General features: G+C 37.2%; 3 protein-coding genes and 1 long non-coding RNA gene across 5 annotated transcripts; 2 read left to right on the plus strand and 2 right to left on the minus strand.

Moving 5' to 3' along the window:
* Window positions 1-2,969: 2,969 nt before the first annotated feature.
* LOC138002606 (uncharacterized) lies at window positions 2,970-8,938 on the minus strand. Its single transcript, XM_068848618.1, has 9 exons — window positions 8,125-8,938; window positions 7,409-7,646; window positions 6,520-6,632; window positions 5,720-6,018; window positions 5,347-5,614; window positions 4,987-5,184; window positions 4,510-4,667; window positions 4,202-4,314; window positions 2,970-3,921 (listed from the first exon to the last, which is right to left on the minus strand). The coding sequence occupies exons 1-9, from the start codon at window positions 8,936-8,938 to the stop codon at window positions 3,693-3,695; spliced, it is 2,430 nt and encodes an 809-aa protein (XP_068704719.1). The 3' UTR covers window positions 2,970-3,692.
* Window positions 8,939-9,140: 202 nt separating this feature from the next.
* Window positions 9,141-14,159, plus strand: LOC138002608 (myosin-M heavy chain-like). The gene is made up of 5 exons (XM_068848619.1): window positions 9,141-9,274; window positions 9,669-9,833; window positions 10,957-12,186; window positions 12,859-12,923; window positions 13,855-14,159. Exons 1-5 carry the CDS (start codon window positions 9,217-9,219, stop codon window positions 14,068-14,070), a joined length of 1,734 nt encoding a protein of 577 aa, XP_068704720.1. The 5' UTR covers window positions 9,141-9,216; the 3' UTR covers window positions 14,071-14,159.
* A 3,481-nt stretch (window positions 14,160-17,640) lies between these two features.
* Window positions 17,641-21,202, minus strand: LOC138003115 (uncharacterized). Of its 2 annotated transcripts, XM_068849067.1 has the most exons (4): window positions 20,981-21,202; window positions 19,292-19,506; window positions 18,648-18,960; window positions 17,641-17,833 (listed from the first exon to the last, which is right to left on the minus strand). In XM_068849067.1, exons 2-4 carry the CDS (start codon window positions 19,327-19,329, stop codon window positions 17,729-17,731), a joined length of 456 nt encoding a protein of 151 aa, XP_068705168.1. In that variant the 5' UTR covers window positions 19,330-19,506; window positions 20,981-21,202; the 3' UTR covers window positions 17,641-17,728. The 2 variants fall into 2 exon arrangements, with proteins under 2 accessions (XP_068705168.1, XP_068705167.1); XM_068849066.1 differs by lacking the exon at window positions 20,981-21,202 and having other exon boundaries at window positions 19,292-20,240.
* LOC138003116 (uncharacterized) lies at window positions 17,736-19,366 on the plus strand. The gene is made up of 3 exons (XR_011123423.1): window positions 17,736-17,888; window positions 18,516-18,563; window positions 19,257-19,366. It is a non-coding gene; the product is annotated as an uncharacterized lncRNA (long non-coding RNA).

Raw genomic sequence — 21,202 nt, forward strand, 5'->3', positions numbered from 1 at the left:
GTTCAGTCCAATATGCCGCATGAATATACAAACATAGAATATGACTTATTCTGATGTAAACATTTTGTACACATCAGCTGTGCCACGTATACAAAAAGTATACAATGGCCGCACAACACAACATGAGATACTGTTACAACAAAAGAGGGTCCTTCTTAATCTTGATGTATACTTTTTGTATAACATTATGAACAGGTACTGAAATTTATAAAGGCCACATGTGCAGTACTAGTTTGCTTAATTGTTTTGCCTTGGATAGATATCTCCACGACTAAGTTAGTTCAGAGTGCCAATAACTAAAATCAATCAAACTATTGCCGGTCCAATATTATCTAAATTTTAGTCTCCAACAAATTCATTCATTAAGATCCCATACTTTTTGAGGTACCTTATAGCCAGGACTCTAACGGTTTGATAACTGCATTTATAATTCACACTGAAGAGATTTTTAAAGCTATCTCAATCCTGAGCAGGTATATCCACTGACATCGAAAATCTCTGCATTGTCATTTCCAAAACTTGATAGTGGAACTGGATTATTGAAAACATCATTGAACTCTTTCTGAGAAGGCATGCACACATCATCATTCAACTTTTCATTCATGGCAGAAGATGTTTCTTCATTGGTCTCTTCAGACTTCAACGTGTTCAAAATGGTCGTTTTTGGTATCTTTGCGTTAGGTTACGACAAATAGTTTCCATAATGTGCTCTTCGTGTTCTGCCTTTAGCTTTGGCTTCATTATCCCGATCTTTTGCGGAGGGGTCCATGTTCGCAAGAATTATCGAGTCCAGTACAGCCTGAAGTTGACTGAAAGCTTGATTGAAAGTGAAAGAATTTAGAGAAATGTTAAAGCACGCTGGGTGACTTGGTAACCTCTCTTCCATGAGCCCCAACAATCATGACAGCGGCAGACGTTTGGGCATGCTCTGACGTAGCCTGTAGGTGGCACAGGGCGTTATCTGAGTTATTTTGGCAGGCTATTTCGCGCGCTTTTTCAAAGCAAGTCACTTTATTCTTTGCTACTTCGTCCATTTCGGTCAAGCTGCAAAGAAATTTCCAAGCGAAAAAGAAATCTGAAATGAACGAGCAACCTACTTCAAGAACTCGAAAGAATAATTCTCGTTACGAGGATGAAGGTAAGGGATTATCTACATCACACTACAACTTTCTTCAACGATACTGCCTGTTGTAATAACACCGTAATATGCAGTCTATAGATGTTGAAGATATCGACAAACCAGCGGACTATTGGCTTTTTCTTCTTTTGTTTTATTGCCTAGAAATTTAAATAACAGAAAACAGTATTTGTAAACAAACATCTTCCATATTCCCTCGTCCATGCATGAAGTATTGTACGATCAATCTTTTAAATGAAACCACTGGAACAGGGAGACATCAAAATGACGCAAGGTAGACAAATGGTAGCCATTTTTATTAAGCTTAAGTTAAATTCTTTACCAGCTCGAACATTGTCTTAAACGGCTAGGAAGGTAGCATAGATTGCATGCAACATGTGGGCCACCTGTGATGAAACTTAAGCTTATAGACGCTGAAAGAGTTGAACAAGTACGGGGATGAATAAAACGCCTATCCTAACAGAAGTATGGTGCGTGGGCTGGCTCGGTGATTCTGCTGATCTTCTGCAGGTCGACATAAGCTTAATTAATTAGGCTTATTAAGCTTAGTTTGCTTCATGGTTAGCTTGTAAGAAACCCTATAAGTACACTAAGTTTCGTCGATTTTTTCTTTGTTTAGAATTTGCCCTTGTCCAGTTTTTAGACGATGGGATAATTCATGTCCTTTCGTATGCTGATGTTGTTGTGGAAGACAATCAAAAGCTTGCCAAATACGAGGACAACAACTACTACAACTGCACAGTACTCAAATTGTCTGGTAAGTTCTTCACAACAATTAGGAACCATTTAATAAGCCTATACAGTACTCATTTGTTATCAGAATATGAATGAAGAAGACTGCCATGGGTTTGTTTTTAGGGAAAACTCTAACAGAGTTGAACAACCACTCAGCAAGAGACTGCACAGAAGAGAGAGAGAGCGCTTCATAAATTTCTTGCTCCAACAACAGGGGACTTACTTGCCTGAAAATCATGTATTCTACATGATTGTGTATATAACTCTGATGTCCCTTACCAAACGGACATATATGTCAAATAACTGCAAATATCTGCAGCATATCTGCGACAGTACTGCAATTATCTGCAGTAGGTTTTCCCATATCTGTGAAATATCTGTAGGAAATTTACAGATATTCTGCAGATATGTGAAGTTTCCTTAAAATATCTGTTAACTATCTGTAGTGCCTCCAGACATTTTACAGATATAGCTAAATCTTCATGCTGCATGCATACCTACATAATGTTGAATTTTAAGTTCATATAAAATACTTAAGCAATAATCACCATTTCCAGTTTCTTTCTAGCCACACGTGTATAATTATTACCTCTTCACATTTACATTATCATTACATGCATTTATTATGTCTGACACACAGTGACATTTTTGATGAACTCAAATAAGCATGCACTTAATTTACATTTTCGTCACTACATAGCTGTCAAGCATTGTTTCACTGAAAATGGCAACACCTAACTCAATGACGATCATTTCAGAAAATGACTTTACATTCATTGGCAGTGACAGTTACACCTGTCAACTTGACTTGAAGAGGTCAGGTAGAGAAACATCAATCTGTCTCTATTAAATTTGGAAATTTACTAATGTAAGCATGGCTTATTCCTTGAAACTCCAAGTAAACACACTTTTCTTTCACAGAGCTAATTGAGATTACTTGTACAGCATCTTCCCTGAAAAGCAATACATATATAATTAACATGGTTAAACTCAGCTCGACTTTTGGGTTTATTCATGTAACATAATGCATGGGAATTAAACCAAAGAAGAATCATAAATACTTTAAATTATTAAAAGACATGTAAATAACTGACAGTGACACAATTAATGGCAAAAATCTGCTTTGTACACTGTCATGGTTTAAAATTAGGCCTGACTTAGCAAGAAATCACTATAAAAGCAGACAGGCAGAGGAACCTTATATAAATGATCTAAAGCAAAGCTTCCTCTGTAAGGGAAAAAATAAAACAAATTGACTAAAATTAAAGGCAAGAAAAAAGGTTGACTTAAAAGTGTTAATTGACGTCATTATAAATTTGCATGTACAAGAATAATCAATGAATCAGAATGAACTTTTGCCAGACCAATGTTTACTCATTCCGTAACCAAAACTGAACTTAATGGTACCTCACATTACATTATATTTCTAACAAATAAGCCCTTAGATTCAAATTGAAACTACTCCTCGGTGCACTGTTCCTTTTGTATTCTTAGCTTTGCACTAACAAAACACATCTTTTTATCACAAACTTATGTAAGGAACCTTTTATATACTAACATACAGTCAATTATAAGTTAGTAGCTTCATAAAGTTTGACTCTCGATTAAACACCTGTTCTTACCGTGGTTTCCTTACAGCTTGAATGTGATTTAAAGTGATTTCGGATTCACAATCAGCAAACTGAACAGTTTGCTCTGGTTCCAATCTGCATATCACTGCATAAGGTGTTTCCTTACATAGCTGACAGAAATTTGATAGCCGATGCATACAAGGTGGTTGATGGAGCAAGAAGAATTGAATCTGACCAAAGGATTCTGGCTAATCCACCCTCTCTCTGTATGCCACAGTGTAACTGTTCCTCTTGGATACCCGGGAATATGCTTTGCTATGAAACACCTGCCTCCCAATCTTTATCCTGCTGAACCTTTTAACTGTACCAAAAGGTATCTCCCCAAGGACCTCAACCAGTTTGGCCTTAACGTTCCTTGCCAATGCACACTTGCTAGCAGCACCCATCCTGAAAACACCATTTCCAATTGGGGTCAACCTGCATAGGATAAATGCAAGGTATTGTGAATTTCCAATGGGAACTAAAATGCACAGTACTGTTACTGTAGTTCCTTATAACATGATTCAAATAAGTACAACAATGGTGATATAACTGAAAAGATTCCACTCTGGATTATATCAGGCCTATACTACAGTACATGTAAGGGTTAAGAGAATATGAAGTCAAATTTAAAATAAATTAACCTGCATACAATTTAAAGATACATCTAGTATAACTAAATTCTAAGAAAAATAAATTCAAACAGTCAGTAACTTACTTGCTCTGTACCCCAAATTTCAACTTTGAATAAAATTTTTCAGCAGGTGAATCCTTCTCCAGTCTCCTTGATAGTTCTGGTAGACTTTGCATTGCTGATATTGATGACACAATCTGAAAAATGGCGATGAACTGACATAATTATATTCTTAATTGAAATTTGGAAGTGACTGATTAAATTGTTATAATTGTGAAAATACCTGTAGCTACAAGTGCCTTGCAACTGTAATGTAAAATTAAACTGAATAAAAACATCTGACATTTTTCTTCCTGTTTTATGTATGGGAAAAGTGTGTGGGCTGTTGTTACCTGCATATCAATGTTCTGGGAACCATGAAACAAGGACTTCAAGTCTCCATTAGCATCCTCAAATTCAAACGATGAATTTGCCCACAGAGGACCAAGCTGCAGCACTGATCTTGACACGTGTAGCAAATTGTGCACATTAATAAGCATATGACGCTCACCTGCAACAACAGATAAATAGTTATAGTTACTGGTAAATGTCTAATTAATTTCCTTTTCTTTAATTTACTTGTCAGCATTAAGGTATCACTTTTCTATAGATTATGAACAAGGCCAATATCCAGCCATCTTGACCGAACAAACTTGGTCAATAAAGGATTCATTATATGGCTTTCAGGGAAATTTTTCTTGCGGGATACAGCGGGTAGTCCTGAGCGGGCAAGATGGCTCCATCTTGCCCGCTCAGGAGCCAGCGCGCGATTTGGGTCATCTTGCCTGCTTGTGGAGCTAGCCATGTAATAAATTTATTTATCAGCTCACCATAGAGGCCATCAAAGTAAAGAACAAACTTGAGGAAGCAGAAATTACTGCAGGCAAGGTCCTCCTTTGTAATTGACTCTTGGTTTACAAGCCAGACTGCATTTACTAGAAGCAAGTAGTGGTGAAGGTATCTCTCTGGCAGGATTCCCCTGAGACATGGAAGGCTATAGTGAAACAGCCAAGAACGGAGTTCTGAAGCTAGAAAGACATAATTACAAAGAGAGACACATTGCATTGACCTATTTAAATACAAACTAAAGTGATGAAAATCATACTGATAAAAAATCCAAAAACCCATTAAGCGCTGATTATGATGAGTTAAAAACTTGTCTAAAAAGCAACGATATTAAAAAAATATACCTTTCCAGTATTTCCTATGGTGTTCAAGGGATCTTGGAACTCTAGTTATGACGTTTGGTGGCTTGATGCTCATTAACCTTTCATCAATTAAACTCACACGAGTTCCACAGTACCAGTCCTCACCACTGAATCGAGGGTCCAGCCATAGGTTCAGGAGCTGTTTGGTCACTCCAAGTAAAATTCCATGCATGTAATCCACTGCTATTCCATCAACCACATCAAAATACTTGAGAGTGGCAAACTGGCAAACACCTTTTACTCCAAATACCTATCAAAGAATCACAAGAACAGATGTAACTCTTACTGTTTAAGTGCTAACCCATAACAACTGCCCATGCATGCCTTAAACAAAAAGGTGCAATAAAATACTTACTGGTTTTCCATGTGGGTCCTCCAGAGACTTCATTCCATTTGCTATGGTACCTTTGTGGGTACGTAGTTCAGTATGGCCTGTTACTGACTCGTCATGAAATGGGTACACATGAACTTGACCCCGTCCATCCTCTTTGGTCTTTACTGATTTTCCTGCTTCAACACAGTAGGAGCATCCACAGAACCCATTGTACTGTATCTCCTCCAGCACTAAGCTTTTAGCCGGCAAGTCAAAGATACCACTAATTAGATAGACCTTTGACGTTATGATTCTCTTGTTAGGAAGCTGAAATGTTGTTCCTGTGTAAAATAATCAGTATACAATGAAATCATATCAACAACGTGAATAAATGTGTGCCTGTCAATATGCTGTCTGTTAAGGGTATACATCTAATTATTATTATTATTGTTATTATTATTATTATTATACATTGAACTCTCTAACTCTTTTCTGATTGGCCGAAAGCATACAGTGAATTTTCGAAATCAGCGCCTGTGACATCATAACTGCAGATTATACAATAATCATGTCAAGGACACTCAAGGTCACAGGTAATCATGTCAAGTTCATGCGTTTTGTGTTGCTTCCCGTCAGTGAAGAAGCAAAAACGCTACTTCCATTTCTTTTTGTTTAATGTACATAAACAAACAATCATTAGATTCGGTTCTTGTGATATGCAGAATAATCGAGGTCTACTTACCTCGACCTTGATTATTCTGGATATCACAAAAACCTCATCCAATAATTGTTTATTATACCCCCAGTGCTAATCAACTTCAAATATCATACACAGGATATACCTTTAATTTCAAGCCCTGAAAGAGCTTCTTGGAATGGTTTAAGGAATGTTTGCATTACTGGTTTGTGCTCTCCAAACCACAGGCCTCCCATTACCAAGTTGTTAACTTGTCTCCTAACATAAATACAAATGAAAGCAAAGACAAATGTAAGTGTAAAAGACCTAAATATTTAAATTTTATGCAAACTCCAACGTCTGATGATAACACCCATGAAAACAAGTATCAATTTCTAAGCAATTACATCCCTTTTTGTAGCAGGATGTGGAGTCAAATGTTAAGATTTTTTTGGAAGGAGGACTCCTGTATGAAACAGATGGTTTCTAAAGGAGACCAATTTGGACATGGTTCAAGCTTTATGTCACCCCTAAAAGAAACCAGAATATTACAATTATATGATTTTATTTTTCTCAGTTCCTTCGTGTGCAGCCTTAAATAAGACGTTAATGGCTTAAAATATTGCCAGGGTATTTGCCTGGAACATCATAAGCACACAGTCAAAGTCCCGAAAGTGTGGTCAGTATAGTACTGTAAACAAAACCTTTATTTAGAGGCCACCTCTATTAAGCGGCCACGGCCACCTTTTGGCCATCCCGACAAGGGTTTGCCTATATGTTTTATATTGTTTTGCACTGAAATAACACGAGTTTTGTAAAGGCTTTACGTTAATTACTAACTCTTTAAGTAGCCAACCTCTTCTAAGCAGCCACTTGCCATTTCCCTGAGGGTGGCTATTTAATAGAGGTTCTACTGTATTTTTACGTAATTAGAAGTCTTAAAATAGTTATTTCATAATTCATAATATAAATAAAATGAACAGCAATCGTATAAAAACAGTTACATAAGTTTTAAAACACCACTGTTGTTTTGTCATTCGATCTCCTCTACCAACCTTATCCTGGGTGGTAATTCGTTTATTTCAAAGTAGATGGGCCACATTGAGTATCCAGATGACTTGAAAATAGGCACCCCATCAGTATTGACTTTCAGTGACAAATTGTTCTGATCCGACAACACACCTCCATTATGGAACAATTTTTGGTACTGAAATCCATCATAAACATCACTGATGCAGTCAGCAGTCATTGGCCTTGTGAAACGATATAATAGGTCCTCATAGAATCCTTCACCTGTAACATAAGAAATTAAGCACTCAAATCTATTATCTTTACAAGAAGCCAATCTGTGCTTTGCCTCCTACAACCCCACCCTGAATACACAGTTGTCCAAAAAATATATAATATCTAATATGTCTACCACAATGCACTGGCTAAGTGACTCATCAATCTAAAACATCTTTCAAAAAGTCTTAATTTAAACACCTCATATTAAAATTGTTTTTTATTAAACTGTGTTTCACAGCTAAACATCATTGTGTACAACATGTTATGGAAAGGAAACCTACTAGTCCTGACTGATTTTTGTTCCTTTATTATGTAATGTGCACAAATTTTCAGCTTTTCTTCTGAAATCAATTGGTGTCAACATGACCACTGGCCACAATTTCCTTTCATGTATACATGCAGTCAATTAGTTTGAAAAATACTCTACCTCATACTTATAACTCTCAGGATAATCAAAACATCAAGCAAAGAAAAGTTAACTCACGCGACAAAAACTTTGAGAGCTGATGTTCGATAGGCAAGACCACGAAGTAGCTCTTTGCTGCAGGTGATCCTTGGTCTGTATCACATATTGGACAAACAGGAGTGTCTTCAGTAGGAAGCAAACAATAACAACAGTTGCAGTAGTAGAACAGGTCTAAGGATTCTTTAGAATCTGCAAAGTAAGATTTCAATTCCCTCAAGGTTTTTATCGAGTGACTATGAGGACCCGGAATACAGTGCAAATCAATCAGTTTGATCACATCGGCCAAAGCATCTCCTGTGAGCTTATGTCGAATTGCCAATGTCATGATAAGCAATACACTCTCGGAAAGCCGAAGAGGACAATTTGGATAAACAGGGGGATCTTCATCTTTTCCTGCAGTTTCACTTTCATTCATAGAAGATAAGCTATCATCTTGATGCACTTCATGTGTTTCACTGTGTGTTTCGAAATCAGAAGAGATGTAGCTGCAAACGATCTCATTAGACTCCTGTAAATTCGAGTAAGTTTCTTCGATTTCATCAGCTTTCTCAGTGTTCCTATTATTTTCGTCCTCCACAGAGCTCAGACTCTCACCATCCTCATGCATCTCGTAAAGAAGTTCGTCATTTTGTTCGGAAGACAAGCACATGTCCACGTACTCCAGCTGAATGGGACGTATTTCAGTCGGTAAACCTCCACAGCTGATATCATTGTGAGGAGAATTTACACTTGAAATTACTTTCAAATGACGCCTTAAACTACGTTTTGGTGGAACAGGATTGTGAGAGGCACGAAAAGTATTGTATCGCTTTCGTTTTCTTCCAGAAAGCATGGCTGTTTCTACCCAGCTGTTACGAGCCACGCAAATTTCGTTGTGTTGACAAAATGGCAACACGACCGAGCAGAGAGTGGGACTGAGAGAAACAAATGGATGTGATTGGCTGGGCGAAAAAATTTCACAGCTTGCCGGCAAGCTTTGAGCTTTGGCGGCATTTTTGACTTGAATGCCTTGTCGTCGTTTTCACGTGTCGCAAGCACATTTATCACTGCGGATCTGTGAATTTCAGCTGTCCGTTGACCTGAACTTATCAGCTTTAAACAATTTTGAAAATGGTTGGCAAAACATCACGAGTTACTAAAGCTCCAACACGCTTTCAAGACGACAATGGTAAGCTATCGTTCCTCGATCCAAAAAATAAGCTGGTTGTTTAGATGTGCTGGTTGCGACTCAGTTCGCTCGAAGATTGTTTCGAAGGTCGTTTGATTGATAAAAGTTGATTCGATTGAAGCCAAGATTGCTTTAATGTATTGAACTTACTATTTATCAAATCTGTTTAAAAATATTTACCTTGGCAGTGGATAAAAGAGGGAAGAATTATTCACATATGTGTTGAGTCTCAGATTTTTATTATTACCTTTGCCTCAATCGAACTGACCTTTTGGTTTCGATCGAAACAACCTTCGATCAAACTGACTCGATACCGGCTCAACTTGAGAATAAAGCGGTGGCTTATGACTACAATGTTCTCAAGGACTCACGCAAAATGTCATCTTTTCTTTAGATTTCTACCTGATCAAATTCGTAGAGGATGGCGTAAGAAGAGTCCTTAGCAGAGACAAAATTAAAATACAAGATGAGGACGTGGAAGCAGGATTGCCATGTGAAGCATATTGGGAAGATACACAGACCAAAGGCTGGTATCCAGCTATAATTCTTGCTTTTGGAGGTAAGTTTTATGTCTGTTAGGGAAAGGGCATTTAATATGACAAAAAGGAGGGGGGGGGTGGGGGGAGAGATGAAGATATTGAAACTTGAAGCTTGAAATTTTAGTAGCCCCCCTCACTAGCAGTTCAATTTTTTGGGAGCCTCCTGTTGGTTTTGAAGTATGTCTAAAAATTCAATATCTCGATATCTTCATGCCCCTCTTGTGATATTAAATGAGCTTTCCCTTAGTACTTATATTCGCTTATATACTTTATTGATCCCTCTTCCAGTGGAACTTGTTAGCTAAGGGAAAGTTCATTTAATATGACAAATGGGGGGGGAAGAGGATATTGAGGGGGGGCTCTGAAAATTTTTAGACACCCGAAAGGGGGGCTCTGAAAAAATTAGAGGGGGTAGGGGTCCGAAAATTAGTATACTTCAAAACCAACAGGAGAGGGGGGGCTCCTAAAAAATTGAACTGCTGGTGAGGGGGAGTTTCAATATCTTCATCCCCCCCCTTATCATATTAAATGAACTTTCCCTAATAGAAGCTAATGAATGATCATTGCTTGAGAATAGAGACCACAACAAGCCCAAACTGCAGGAGTGTTCTTACCATTCTTTGTAATGTTCAATCACGCCTGATTTGCTTTAAGGCAAATTGTTAATTCTCAATAGAACATTTGGGTTGGAAAGTCCCATACATCAGAGGACTTTACAAAAACAACTGTGGACTCAAAGGTTGCTGTCTTCTTGCTAAACAGGATAAAAGGATTTTTTAAAGGTTAATTGGTCTGCTTTGCCTACATCTTCTGTCGGGTGTTAACATTAATTTGTTTTCAGTTTTATCGAGGTAGATTTTACGTTTGGCCTTTGGAATTATGTTTGTTTAATCAATGATTTCGTTGAATTGAGGCTCGTTATCTCAAGGATGTGTTCGATATATTTTACTGTAACTTTAGGTGGGATGAAAAAAATATTGTTTGTTTTAACAAGGACTTTGTTAAATAGGGTTTGTTAAATCGAGGTTCCATACCTTTATTTCGTCTTGCTTAGTTGGGCTGTAATTATTAAATCCAATGAGTGAAAGATTACTTACATTAAGATATATCATTCTTAAATTTGACTACATTAATTTTTTTCAGAATCCTATGAGAATTTAATGAAACTTATGAACCAGAAGAAAAGAAGCAAAGACAACCAAGTTGAACCAGATCCAAAGAGAGCCAAGAAGATGTCTGGCAAACAGAAGCAAGGAAAAACATGTAAACCTCCCCAGAGAAAAAAGCAACTAGAGAAAGGAACAGAAGATGAGAATGAGCCCAAGAGAAAAAAACAGCTAGACAAAGGAACAAAAGAAGACGACTGTGACAAAAACAGAAAGGAACAAGAACGAGAAGCAAAGAGGAGGAAGAAAGAAGAAGAAAAGAAGAAGAGAGATGCTAAGCAGCAACAAAGAAAAGAACAATTGGTGATGCTTCAAAATCAGCATCCAAACTTCGGCATTGTTGAGGAGGCATCTGATAGTGATGATGAATATCAACCCACAGTCCTAGATGAAAGTGAAGGTGAAGAACAATTAAGCATTGCAAGGAAACATCCTAGCAAAGGTTATGCACCATTACAGCAGAGCTTTGCACAATTAACACGTTCACCAGCTGCATCATCAGGTATGCCAAACCCTGGATGTACACCACTGAATACTTCTAAACCTGGTCATAAGCGTTCTTCAACTGTTGTCAATGCACAACCGAGGCAGTTACCATCCACCAGCCTTGGTAATTCTTCATCATTAAATGTCAACCCTCGCCCACGACCAACACCTCTTACCAATCTTTCAGCTTTTGTTAATCCTCGTCAGACACCACCAAACTCTGCTGGTCCTCATCACACAGAGACTCATTCCTCCAACTCTGGTCATAAATCATTTCCTGTACACCCTCATCATTCTGCATCATCACTGAGCAGCCCTGGGGTTTTGTCAGCACCTGTCTTCCCATGCGAAACACCATCGCCTCCTGCCAGCCCTGACAACCTGTCATCATCTGACATGACTCGTCACAGACCATCACCTCCTGCAAGCCCTGATCGTGCGTTATTGTCTATTGACCTCCGCCATACACCATCACCTGCTGCCAGACATAATCGTGTGTCATCTTCTGTCAACACTTTGTATACACCTTCACCTCCTGAAAATTCAGCTCATACACCACCTGGGCATCTTGCTCCTGTATTGTCTTCAGCTGCACACCACGTTCAGACACCCAGTATCATTGCAGAAAATGTGGACTGGCAGGAAGAATACCGCCAGCTTCATGTTAAGTACAATGCATTGAAGGAAAAAGTCAGAATCCTGGAGCAATCAAGCCAGGGAGGTAAGACTTAGACATGTAATAATTATTTACAGTGAATTAATTTAATTGATATTTCAGTGAATTTCATCTGACACAAATTATTTATAGAACAGTCATATTAAACTATGAGATATACAATCTCCATGTTTTTATTCCCTTATCTGGGTGTATAGTCTCAGTACTGTGGAACCTCAATATAACAAGGGGTCTAGGGATTGGGAAAAAATGTTTGCTATAACAAGATATTTGGTGTATAAACTGGAGGGTATTTACAGCTGTATATATTACAGTACTTACTTATCCTCATCGGGCCCATGAGGACTCTTAAGGCCGGATATATTTTAGGATATATATTACGGTAGCAACTGATAAAATTTATTTTATCAAGGACTTTATAAGGGCCTATTCATACAGTATGACTTTGTCGCACGACAAGCTTATGACAGGCCCATGACATGACTAAGACCTTTTATATGCACACAACATTTTCACCCAAGGCCTATTTACATTGTATGACTTTGTCGCATGTGAAAGTTGTACCATGTAAATAGGCTGTAATAGAAGTTCTTTAAACTTAAGTTCCACTGTTCAATGTTCGATACTATAAATTGTGTGGCATATGAGACATAAATTCCTAGTGATGTTGTAATGGAAAAGTATTGTGGTAACCCTAAAGCATTCTCCTTTTAATAGAATATTCCAACGAGGAAAGACCACCACCAGGAATCTATAATCCAAGTGATGCACAGAAATATAAGGTATAAGAGTGTAAGGAAACAGCTATGGATTAGTTATTTGCTTGTTATTACTGTGATGATATTGATATGTACCTCCCTAAATTTCATAATACATACTCACTCTTACAAAAGGGAGAAAATTATGGTTTTGAAAGAAAGATAAATATTAATAAAAGCTCTAATTCAAAAGAAAAAGTTTGAAAATGTTCATCTCTGGATATTTTCAGTACAGATATCTACCCTTAAACTATGTCTTATTCTGCAGCTCTCAGTGTAGTGGTTAATTTCAGTCACAGGTACATACAACTGTATCTTGCATGCCACATGTTTATTATAGGCAAAGAAGTTTGGACATTTCAGGAGTGGTCTTTAAAGTCCCGAAGAGTGGGAGAAACAATTTTATGCTTAAGGACGGTGCCTACTAACTAACAATATTTTTGCCCCGGTGTGTGATTAGACAGGAAATGTAGATCTCAACAAGTGTTATTAAAATCCAAAAAGAAAATTGGGGGTAACCACGCATTTTTAAAAGATAATTCATGAATAATATTTGTAAAAAGCTTTAAAGTACAAAGCAATGTATGGTGTTCTTTCTCAAATAGAAACTTAATTATCTCTCAAAAATGCATGGTTACCCCCAATTTTCTTTTTGGATAACCAAGAGTACCGGTACTTACTAAGACCTACTTTCTCCGGATAGTTTTAAACCGCGCAAAAATATCCCTGTATTAGTAAGCATCACCGATAGGAAATCCGAGTATCTCAAGATGCGCAGAACGTATGCGCAATAAAAATAGTAGGCACTGTCCTTAAAAAGTGGAGATCTATAAGAGACAATTGAGGCCTGAAATTTCAAACTATTTATTAATTACACCATTTCTTTGAAAGACTGAGACTGGCCTTGTCATTTCAAACTTGAAAATACTAATCTGATTCTTTTATTTTTCTTTAGATGGTCGAAGTCTGTCCAGGGACTGGTGTTTTCTGGTATCTGGGCAACAAAACCTCTGCCCTGAACAACACTAAAACTGCTGGTGAGCTCACCGCTTATCTGATGGACACTTTCTTTAGTAAAGAAACCATGGCCATGTCCAATATGAATGGTGGAGGGAAAAAGGGCTACCAGCAGCTCAATCCCACCATTGTAAATGCATTGAGAGGTAAATAATGATGATGCTACATTTGTGAATTACACTATCATATATCTTAAAAAATAATACTCACCTAGTTTCTTCAACTGTTACATTTAACTTTGACTTGCTGATCTGTAATTCCCTCTAATTAATGATCATAAACACATCCTTAACAATTTCATCAACTGTCTCTAAGTAGAGTTCTCCAAAAACTGAATGACTAAAAAACGAAAGTTAACTTTATTTTCTTAAGTTTTGTCGAAAACAAACTAAATGCCTTCTTGCATGTGCTGTAAGCTTTATAAAGCTGAAGACTGTTTCAGCTGGGGAAATTCAAGACAATCACCTTCTTTACATTGCTTAAGTTGTATGTCTAGCACCTATCAATCCCTTATGGGTTTCTGAAATTATAAAAATGAACAGTATGGCATTTCGCATACTTTTGTATGTTCACTGTAAATTTGTGTGTATATTACAGGCTAGTAGGTACCAAAATGTTCTATACAACTAAAACGTCGATTTTATAAATATGTGTTCCATGCAGTCACAGTCTAAGTTAGTATCAACTGTTAATATGCAGTACGTGTTACTGATAGTATTAATATTTCTCCTCCAGGGTTTGTTCTAGCTGACAACAACTATGGCAAACAAGCAGGCATCATCTTTAACAAGACTGTCCAAGACAAGTGCTGTGGGGCCCGTCGTGGTGTTTCCAAAGGGATCACCCTTTAGCTTTCTTAATTGAACTTTTTTTCAAATTAGACTTAAGTATTATACTGTACATCCAGGGTTTTGTTTTTAAAGAATATGGAACAAGTTAGTGTGTTATATGTATATTGCAGTACTTACACTGAACATAATTTTATTGGCTTTTTATTGTTCATAGTACAATTTGATAATGGCCACGAAGAGTTGATGTTATCAAGAGCATGTGCATAGGTTTTGTATAAATAATATATCATCTGCTCTTACTATTTATTGATTATTTAAATAAACAAACTATTTTAGGACAGATTGAAGACTGCATGATCTCTTTATATTAATAAACATAATTCAGTGAGATTAATAGTTCAGGGTGAATATAGGTTCACAGCACTGTGATGACCCTAGGCAACCCTGTGAATATATTCATGCTAATTATCCAGTCAACATATCTGCAGCAGACATTTTCTTGCAGATCTGCATGTTCCTGCATTGTTCACTATCTGTCACATATCTGTGACAGATATGAAAATGAGGCCAAATTCCTATCTGTTACAGATACGTCACAGATAGTTTTTTGCAGATATATCACAGATATTCTACAGAACTGATATGTATATATGTCACATATCTGTCAGTTTGGTAAGGGGTTGGTCAATTATGTTTCAGCTGTGTATAACATGTATGTTACAATGTTTAATATTTTGTAGATGGTCGAGCTCACTCCAGGATCTCGAGTATATGTGTATTGCAACATTCTGGAGCAAGCCTCACGGCGATCATCAGGCTCTGGATGTGCTGCTTTTCTGCTAAATTCCTTTTATACAAATAGGGAATTAGTAGGAAAAAACCTAACTGGGGCAAATGGTAAACAATCCATTGATCAGGATATCCTCAACAGCATTGTTGGTAAGTATGATGATCAATGTCTTAATGGGAGGAAATAAACACCCTTAAGAGAAACAATCAATTAGTTAGACTTTACTATGAAAAGAATCATCGTATGTATGTATGTACTCAAAGCATGTAACTCCCACTGAACTTAAAACCCAGCTTAATCAAATTCAGTTGCAAAACACAAGTTCTGTGTTTAATAACAGGCAAAGTAGGTAGGTTGAGTTCCTTGTAGGTGATATTTTGATCACTGACTAAGAAAACACTTGGAGCGTATTTGGTCATGTCCATAACATTTGAAGAACTCCATAATTCTGAGCAGATCGTTATCCTGTCTTATTTATTTTAAGGATTTACCTTGAAGAAGTACCAAGGAAGCTCAGAGTCTGGAATAAAAATCAGCTTGCGGAATAAGCTGTCAGCACTGAATTCACGTACAAGCAGTACAAGCACTATAGTTTCCACATTGTAATCTATTTCTTGTTTTTTATGGCTTTCTATTACTATTTACAGTTTACAATACAACAGTCACTTCATCTTCTTTGGCTGATCTCCACAATCATGGGAATCCAGGAGAGTGATTGATTTAAGCAGCTAGTCAGTGGTTGCAAATATCACTTTCACATCCATTGGTTTGATATACAATAGTACAATATTGTAATTTGGTTCAAAGGACACCAAAATTCTTCTTACAGTGTACCTTGGCTTTTACGTGTATGTTAGACACTTCTATCATATTAACTTCTACCTGTGGTTCAATTTACAAAGTGTCTGCATTTAAGGGGTTTTATGTTGCAATAAAAATATGAAGTTTTCCAACAGTGCTAATTGATTGGATTTAATGAAGGGTGGATATAGGTGTGCGAAATGTTGCATTTGTCTATGCAAAACATATGAAGTTTTGAACAGTATGAAAACAACAAGTGTACATATAGCAACCGGCAGATACTACAAGCTGAGCTAGAAAGAGCTTCCATGCATGGCTGATGTAGCTACATGCTAATCAAGCTGAAGGTATGTGCACTAGCTGCCATATAGTTAGTTTTGTACACATTGTCATGGTATCGCTTAGAAACCTGCCTCAGCTTCCGGTCTGTGGTTGCTTGTTAGTTCCCAGGCCCTCCATATATATAAGCAGTATTCATAATGCAACGTTTGACTTTTCTTCTACATCATGCTCGTGTGATTAAAGTGTGTGTTTTCCTTCGCCGTACACCTCCTAGTTTCCTCGAGAACCACAACACACATGTACACAAGGTATACATTAGCGACCAGTAACAATGTTTTATGTACAAAATGTATACATGACCAACACCAGTCCTATGCAGAAGTATACAAATTGTATACATCACAAAGCTCACATAGGCAACACTGATACTATAGAAAAAGTATACAAATGTATACAAAATGTATAGAGCACAAAGCGCACTCAAGGAGCACTGGTGCTATACAAAAAGTATACAAAAACATATACTTTTTGTATACAATTCAGTTCCAAATTCATACTACAAAATGTACACTTCATAAATGTACAAAAGGTATACAGTGTGATGTATAATTCAGTATTGTAATTTGTATACATTTTGCATAATACTTTTTTATAAGGGTCTCTTACTCTGCAAGTAAGCAAAGCACCCCAAGTAAGCCGGAAAGCACCTTACGTAAGCAAAGCATCTCAATTAAGCAAAGCACCTCAAGTAAGCCAAGCACCTCAAGCAGTCAAAGCACCTTAAGGAAGCAAAGCACCTCAAGTAAGCAAAGCACCTCAAGTAAGCAAAGCATCTCAAGCAGTCAAAGCATCTCAAGTAAGCAAAGTACCTCAAGTAAGCAAAGCACCTCAAGTAAGCAAAGCACCTCAAGCAAGCAAAGTATCTCAAGCAGACAAAGCACCTCAAGTAGGCAAAGCATTTGAAGTTAGTACAGAATCGTAAGCAAGTAAAGCACATCCAGCAGGCAAGGCATTTGAGGTTAGGGTGCATCCTTGGCTGGGCCAAAGTAGGGGTATTTAAGGCACTTTCCTCACCCCAAAAGTCCAGAAATTGAAATTTCAATTACACAAGATGTGAGAGTATCATTTGGTAACTTAGTAACACCAGATTAAAGCCTTACCAGCAGGAGGTATCTACCACTGGAATCGGTCACCATATGCGGCCGATAATCTTTTATGTATGACAGAAGCAGTCGACATAGCTCGTCCTGTGGCTGAAAAAGATTAGTGGCATTTACCTGAATGTTTGGTCAATCATCAAACTAAACGGTAAGTCAACACTTTTGATTGCTGAACACACATTGTACAAATTTCTAACAATTTGAGATTGGCATAAATTGCCAGCTAGCCAGTTTGAGAACAGAATCAACATCGATGGATTTCAACAAATGTTTATGGATGGAGCGCTTCATCCATGTCAATCAGTAGAAATTTCAGGTCAATTATCTCAGATCACCATGAGTGTGGCAAATTGTCCCAAAACAGGCTACCCTTTTGTGATGAGATTGATGTAAATAAATTATGCTTATTCTACAAAATTATGCTGAAATGGATCTTACCCAGAGTACCTGACAAATAAAATAATTAGTGCATATCAGCGACATGTCAACCAGAACCTCACGCTATGATACAACTTTACCCTGCGCTAGATGTAAATGTGACACAGAAGGTGGAAAAAACCTTTCTTGCTACAGCCACAAAACTTTGGAACTCTCTACCTATTAATACAAGATCTAGCACCAGTATTATTGCCTTCAAACAGAATTATTGTAATCTTATAAAGAAAGGTTATGCTGGCTTTGATAGCTTTCCCATTTCATAAAATTTTCACTCTTTGAATATTACATTTTACCCTTTTTAATATTTGTAACTTACATGTAGTTTTATATATTTTAGGGGAGGGCCACAAGTTTACCAGTTCTCAACTATAATGTGTCACCCTTGGTAAATCAAGTTATTTATTTATTATTGATTGATTTCTTTATTTACTTACTTAATTTATTGGAACCAAAGAGAAGATTGTCTAACCTGTAGAGCCAGCTCGTCTCGTCCAGAAAACTTCCTTGTCTTGTAGTTATTAAAGTGGAGGACAATGTCCCCACTATCCTTGACAATCAAATAATTCTTCCCAGTGGAGCTCTTTGGGTCAAAGTTACTAGCCTGTTCCCCTGACAGGACTGACAGGACTTCCAGGGTCCTTATTTCCAATCCCCGTGCCCGGGGAATAAACACGTACAAGGATAGCATTATTAGGTCACAAAATTCTTTGGCTTTGAACTTCATCGGGCCTGTCAATTCAAACTTTTCTCTTTGCTTGCTAACGGCGGAAACCACTTCCTCCCTTTTTTAAAGACAAAAGCAGAAAAACAAAAAAATGAATAAGGTTCACACAGGTTGGGCTGTCCAGGACAAAGGGAAAGTGAATGATTCAGGTCAAAACTACTGCAGCCAAGAGAGATGTATCTTGCAAACAATGGTTAATCAATTTACTTTAAGTGCCAATTTCTCCTGAAGCTCTAAGGTTCCCTCAAATTAGTGTGACTGGGAACTAACACAATTGTTTGAATCTTAACAATCTGTAGTGTACAGCTAGTTATGCAATATACTGAATACTAATTTTAGTCTATGCCGTCACAGAGTGAGCAAAAAGCAGATTTCATGCTAAGACTAACCAAGGGATCCAGCGATTTTGGGCAGAAAGATCTTCCATCGTGGTTGGCCTTTCCAAATCACCTGCTTTTTGGAGAATTCTGGCTTGCGTTCTGAGTTGGCAGATAATCGGCACCCCTTTGAAGTCAGGAGCATCCTCTTTGTTCACAAATTTTATTGGGTACAGCAGCGAGCTAAGGTGATTTGACACCGTGGCTGAACTGCAATTTCGTTCTTCCTGCAAGGAAACAGAACAGGTTAATTGAGGCTCAAAACAGCCAAAAATCAATAAGTAAATAGAGAAGTGTAAATGAAAGAAAAGCAAAGGAACTTTATTCAAGTGTCTATTAGTTCTACAACTAAATGTGAGCCTGTAATACTTGTGTGTACTGCTCAAAATGGCAAATATTGGAGGGACTGAGTAGTTACTCGCTACACAAGTAAGCATCACAGATAAATTGCGCTACAATTGTGACCCATAACTTTTGCATCTGAGGTATTGTTTTAAAGTAATTTCTCGCCATAAATCAATGGACTTTTTTACATCAGGTCGTGTGCCAACTTGTTTTGATTACACAGGGACAGCTAGTGTATACATTCAACTCACTGAGGATGGAACCCTTTAAACTCTGTTGGTAAGGCAATTTTTTACCATCAGCAGATAGGTAAAAAGTTATATTATCAGAATATTTATCACTGACATGTAGCAGAAATTCATCAAAGGCAAGAGCCTCTGGGTGAAAGTGATCAAGCTTGAAAGTCAAAATTTCACCAACCAAGCAATAAATCAGTGATACAAAAATTTTCCAATTTGTTGGTAATTTCTTTCTTTCAGAAAAAGTATGAGGTCATATTACTAATAATAAAAACAATACTGAAAAAATTGAAGGAACTCAGCCAGATGAGTAATTATAAAAAACTTGAATAAGCATTCTATAGATAAAAAAAAAAAAAAAAAAAACATTGCTGCAAGCTTTCGACCACTAGAGCTGAGGTCTTCAACGGGCAAAATGATGAATGAAGTGAAAATTGGGAGAATATATAGTGAGATAAAAATGATAACAATTATTGTTATGAATTTTATTTTTATATTTTCTCCAAATTTTCACGTCATTCATCATTTTGCCCGTTGAAGACCTCAGCTCTAGTGGTCGAAAGTTTGCAGCAATTGTTTTTGTGTTTTAACCAGAGAACGCCCGTTCAAGTTTTTTTTTATCAAAAACAATATTATTATTGACTTCTTACCATGCAGAGTTGACTTTTTAACAGCTAGCTATTTATAATTTATCTTTAATTTGATAAAGGCAGCATTGAAAAGAGATTTCAGATTATTATCAGCATAAAGCAAGTTTCAACAGCAGATTGGTAAAAAGATAACACATTGTTGACCATACTATTATTCTTTCTTTGATAAGTTTTGGACCTGATTTGGTTGTGAATGGCCATAAGAATATTTTAATCATCCCTGTCAGCAATGGGGATTACCTCTGTGTAAAAACCTGAGAAACTTTTTTGGGTTTTGTTAGCTCGTGGTAGGATTAGGTTATTGTTTGATGTTTTCTGCTCTTTTGTTTTCCTAAGGGTTCCATCCTTTGTGAGTTTCACAGGTTTTTACCCCGAGGGTGAGCCCCTGTGTAATCAAAACAAGTTGACACACGACCTGATGTAAAAAGTCCATTGATTTATGGCGAGAAATTACTTTAAAACAATACCTCCGATGCAAAAGTTATGGGTCACAATTGTAGCGCAATTTATCTGTGATGGTTACTTGTGTAGCGAGTATTAAACTCCTCAGTCCCTCCAATGTTCGCCATTTTCAGCAGTTTCTTTACACACAAGTATTACGGGCTCGCATTTTTTACTAAACCGCTGGCAACACAATGCAGGCGCGACGATTTTTGCGATTTCAGTTAAAGTGGGAGTAAATTTTGTGA

This window comes from Montipora foliosa, chromosome 5 (assembly GCF_036669935.1).
Source record: "Montipora foliosa isolate CH-2021 chromosome 5, ASM3666993v2, whole genome shotgun sequence".
NCBI lineage: Eukaryota > Metazoa > Cnidaria > Anthozoa > Scleractinia > Acroporidae > Montipora > Montipora foliosa.

What these genes read in the sequence shown, in the direction of transcription:
- LOC138002606 (XM_068848618.1), bottom strand. Translation starts at nt 8,938, where the DNA reads ATGCTTTCTGGAAGAAAACGAAAGCGATACAATACTTTTCGTGCCTCT. An exon ending in TTCAGGGCTTGAAATTAAAG is followed by an intron (nt 6,019 to 6,519) that starts GTATATCCTGTG and finishes TATTTTACACAG; the next exon opens with GAACAACATTTCAGCTTCCT. An exon ending in CCCAGAACATTGATATGCAG is followed by an intron (nt 4,315 to 4,509) that starts GTAACAACAGCC and finishes GCCATTTTTCAG; the next exon opens with ATTGTGTCATCAATATCAGC.
- LOC138002608 (XM_068848619.1), top strand. Translation starts at nt 9,217, where the DNA reads ATGGTTGGCAAAACATCACGAGTTACTAAAGCTCCAACACGCTTTCAA. An exon ending in ACGCTTTCAAGACGACAATG is followed by an intron (nt 9,275 to 9,668) that starts GTAAGCTATCGT and finishes TCTTTTCTTTAG; the next exon opens with ATTTCTACCTGATCAAATTC. An exon ending in GGAGCAATCAAGCCAGGGAG is followed by an intron (nt 12,187 to 12,858) that starts GTAAGACTTAGA and finishes TCCTTTTAATAG; the next exon opens with AATATTCCAACGAGGAAAGA.
- LOC138003115 (XM_068849066.1), bottom strand. Translation starts at nt 19,716, where the DNA reads ATGCTTACTTGTGTAGCGAGTAACTACTCAGTCCCTCCAATATTTGCC. An exon ending in CAAAATCGCTGGATCCCTTG is followed by an intron (nt 18,961 to 19,291) that starts GTTAGTCTTAGC and finishes TCTTTAAAAAAG; the next exon opens with GGAGGAAGTGGTTTCCGCCG. An exon ending in GAGACGAGCTGGCTCTACAG is followed by an intron (nt 17,834 to 18,647) that starts GTTAGACAATCT and finishes AATCTTTTTCAG; the next exon opens with CCACAGGACGAGCTATGTCG.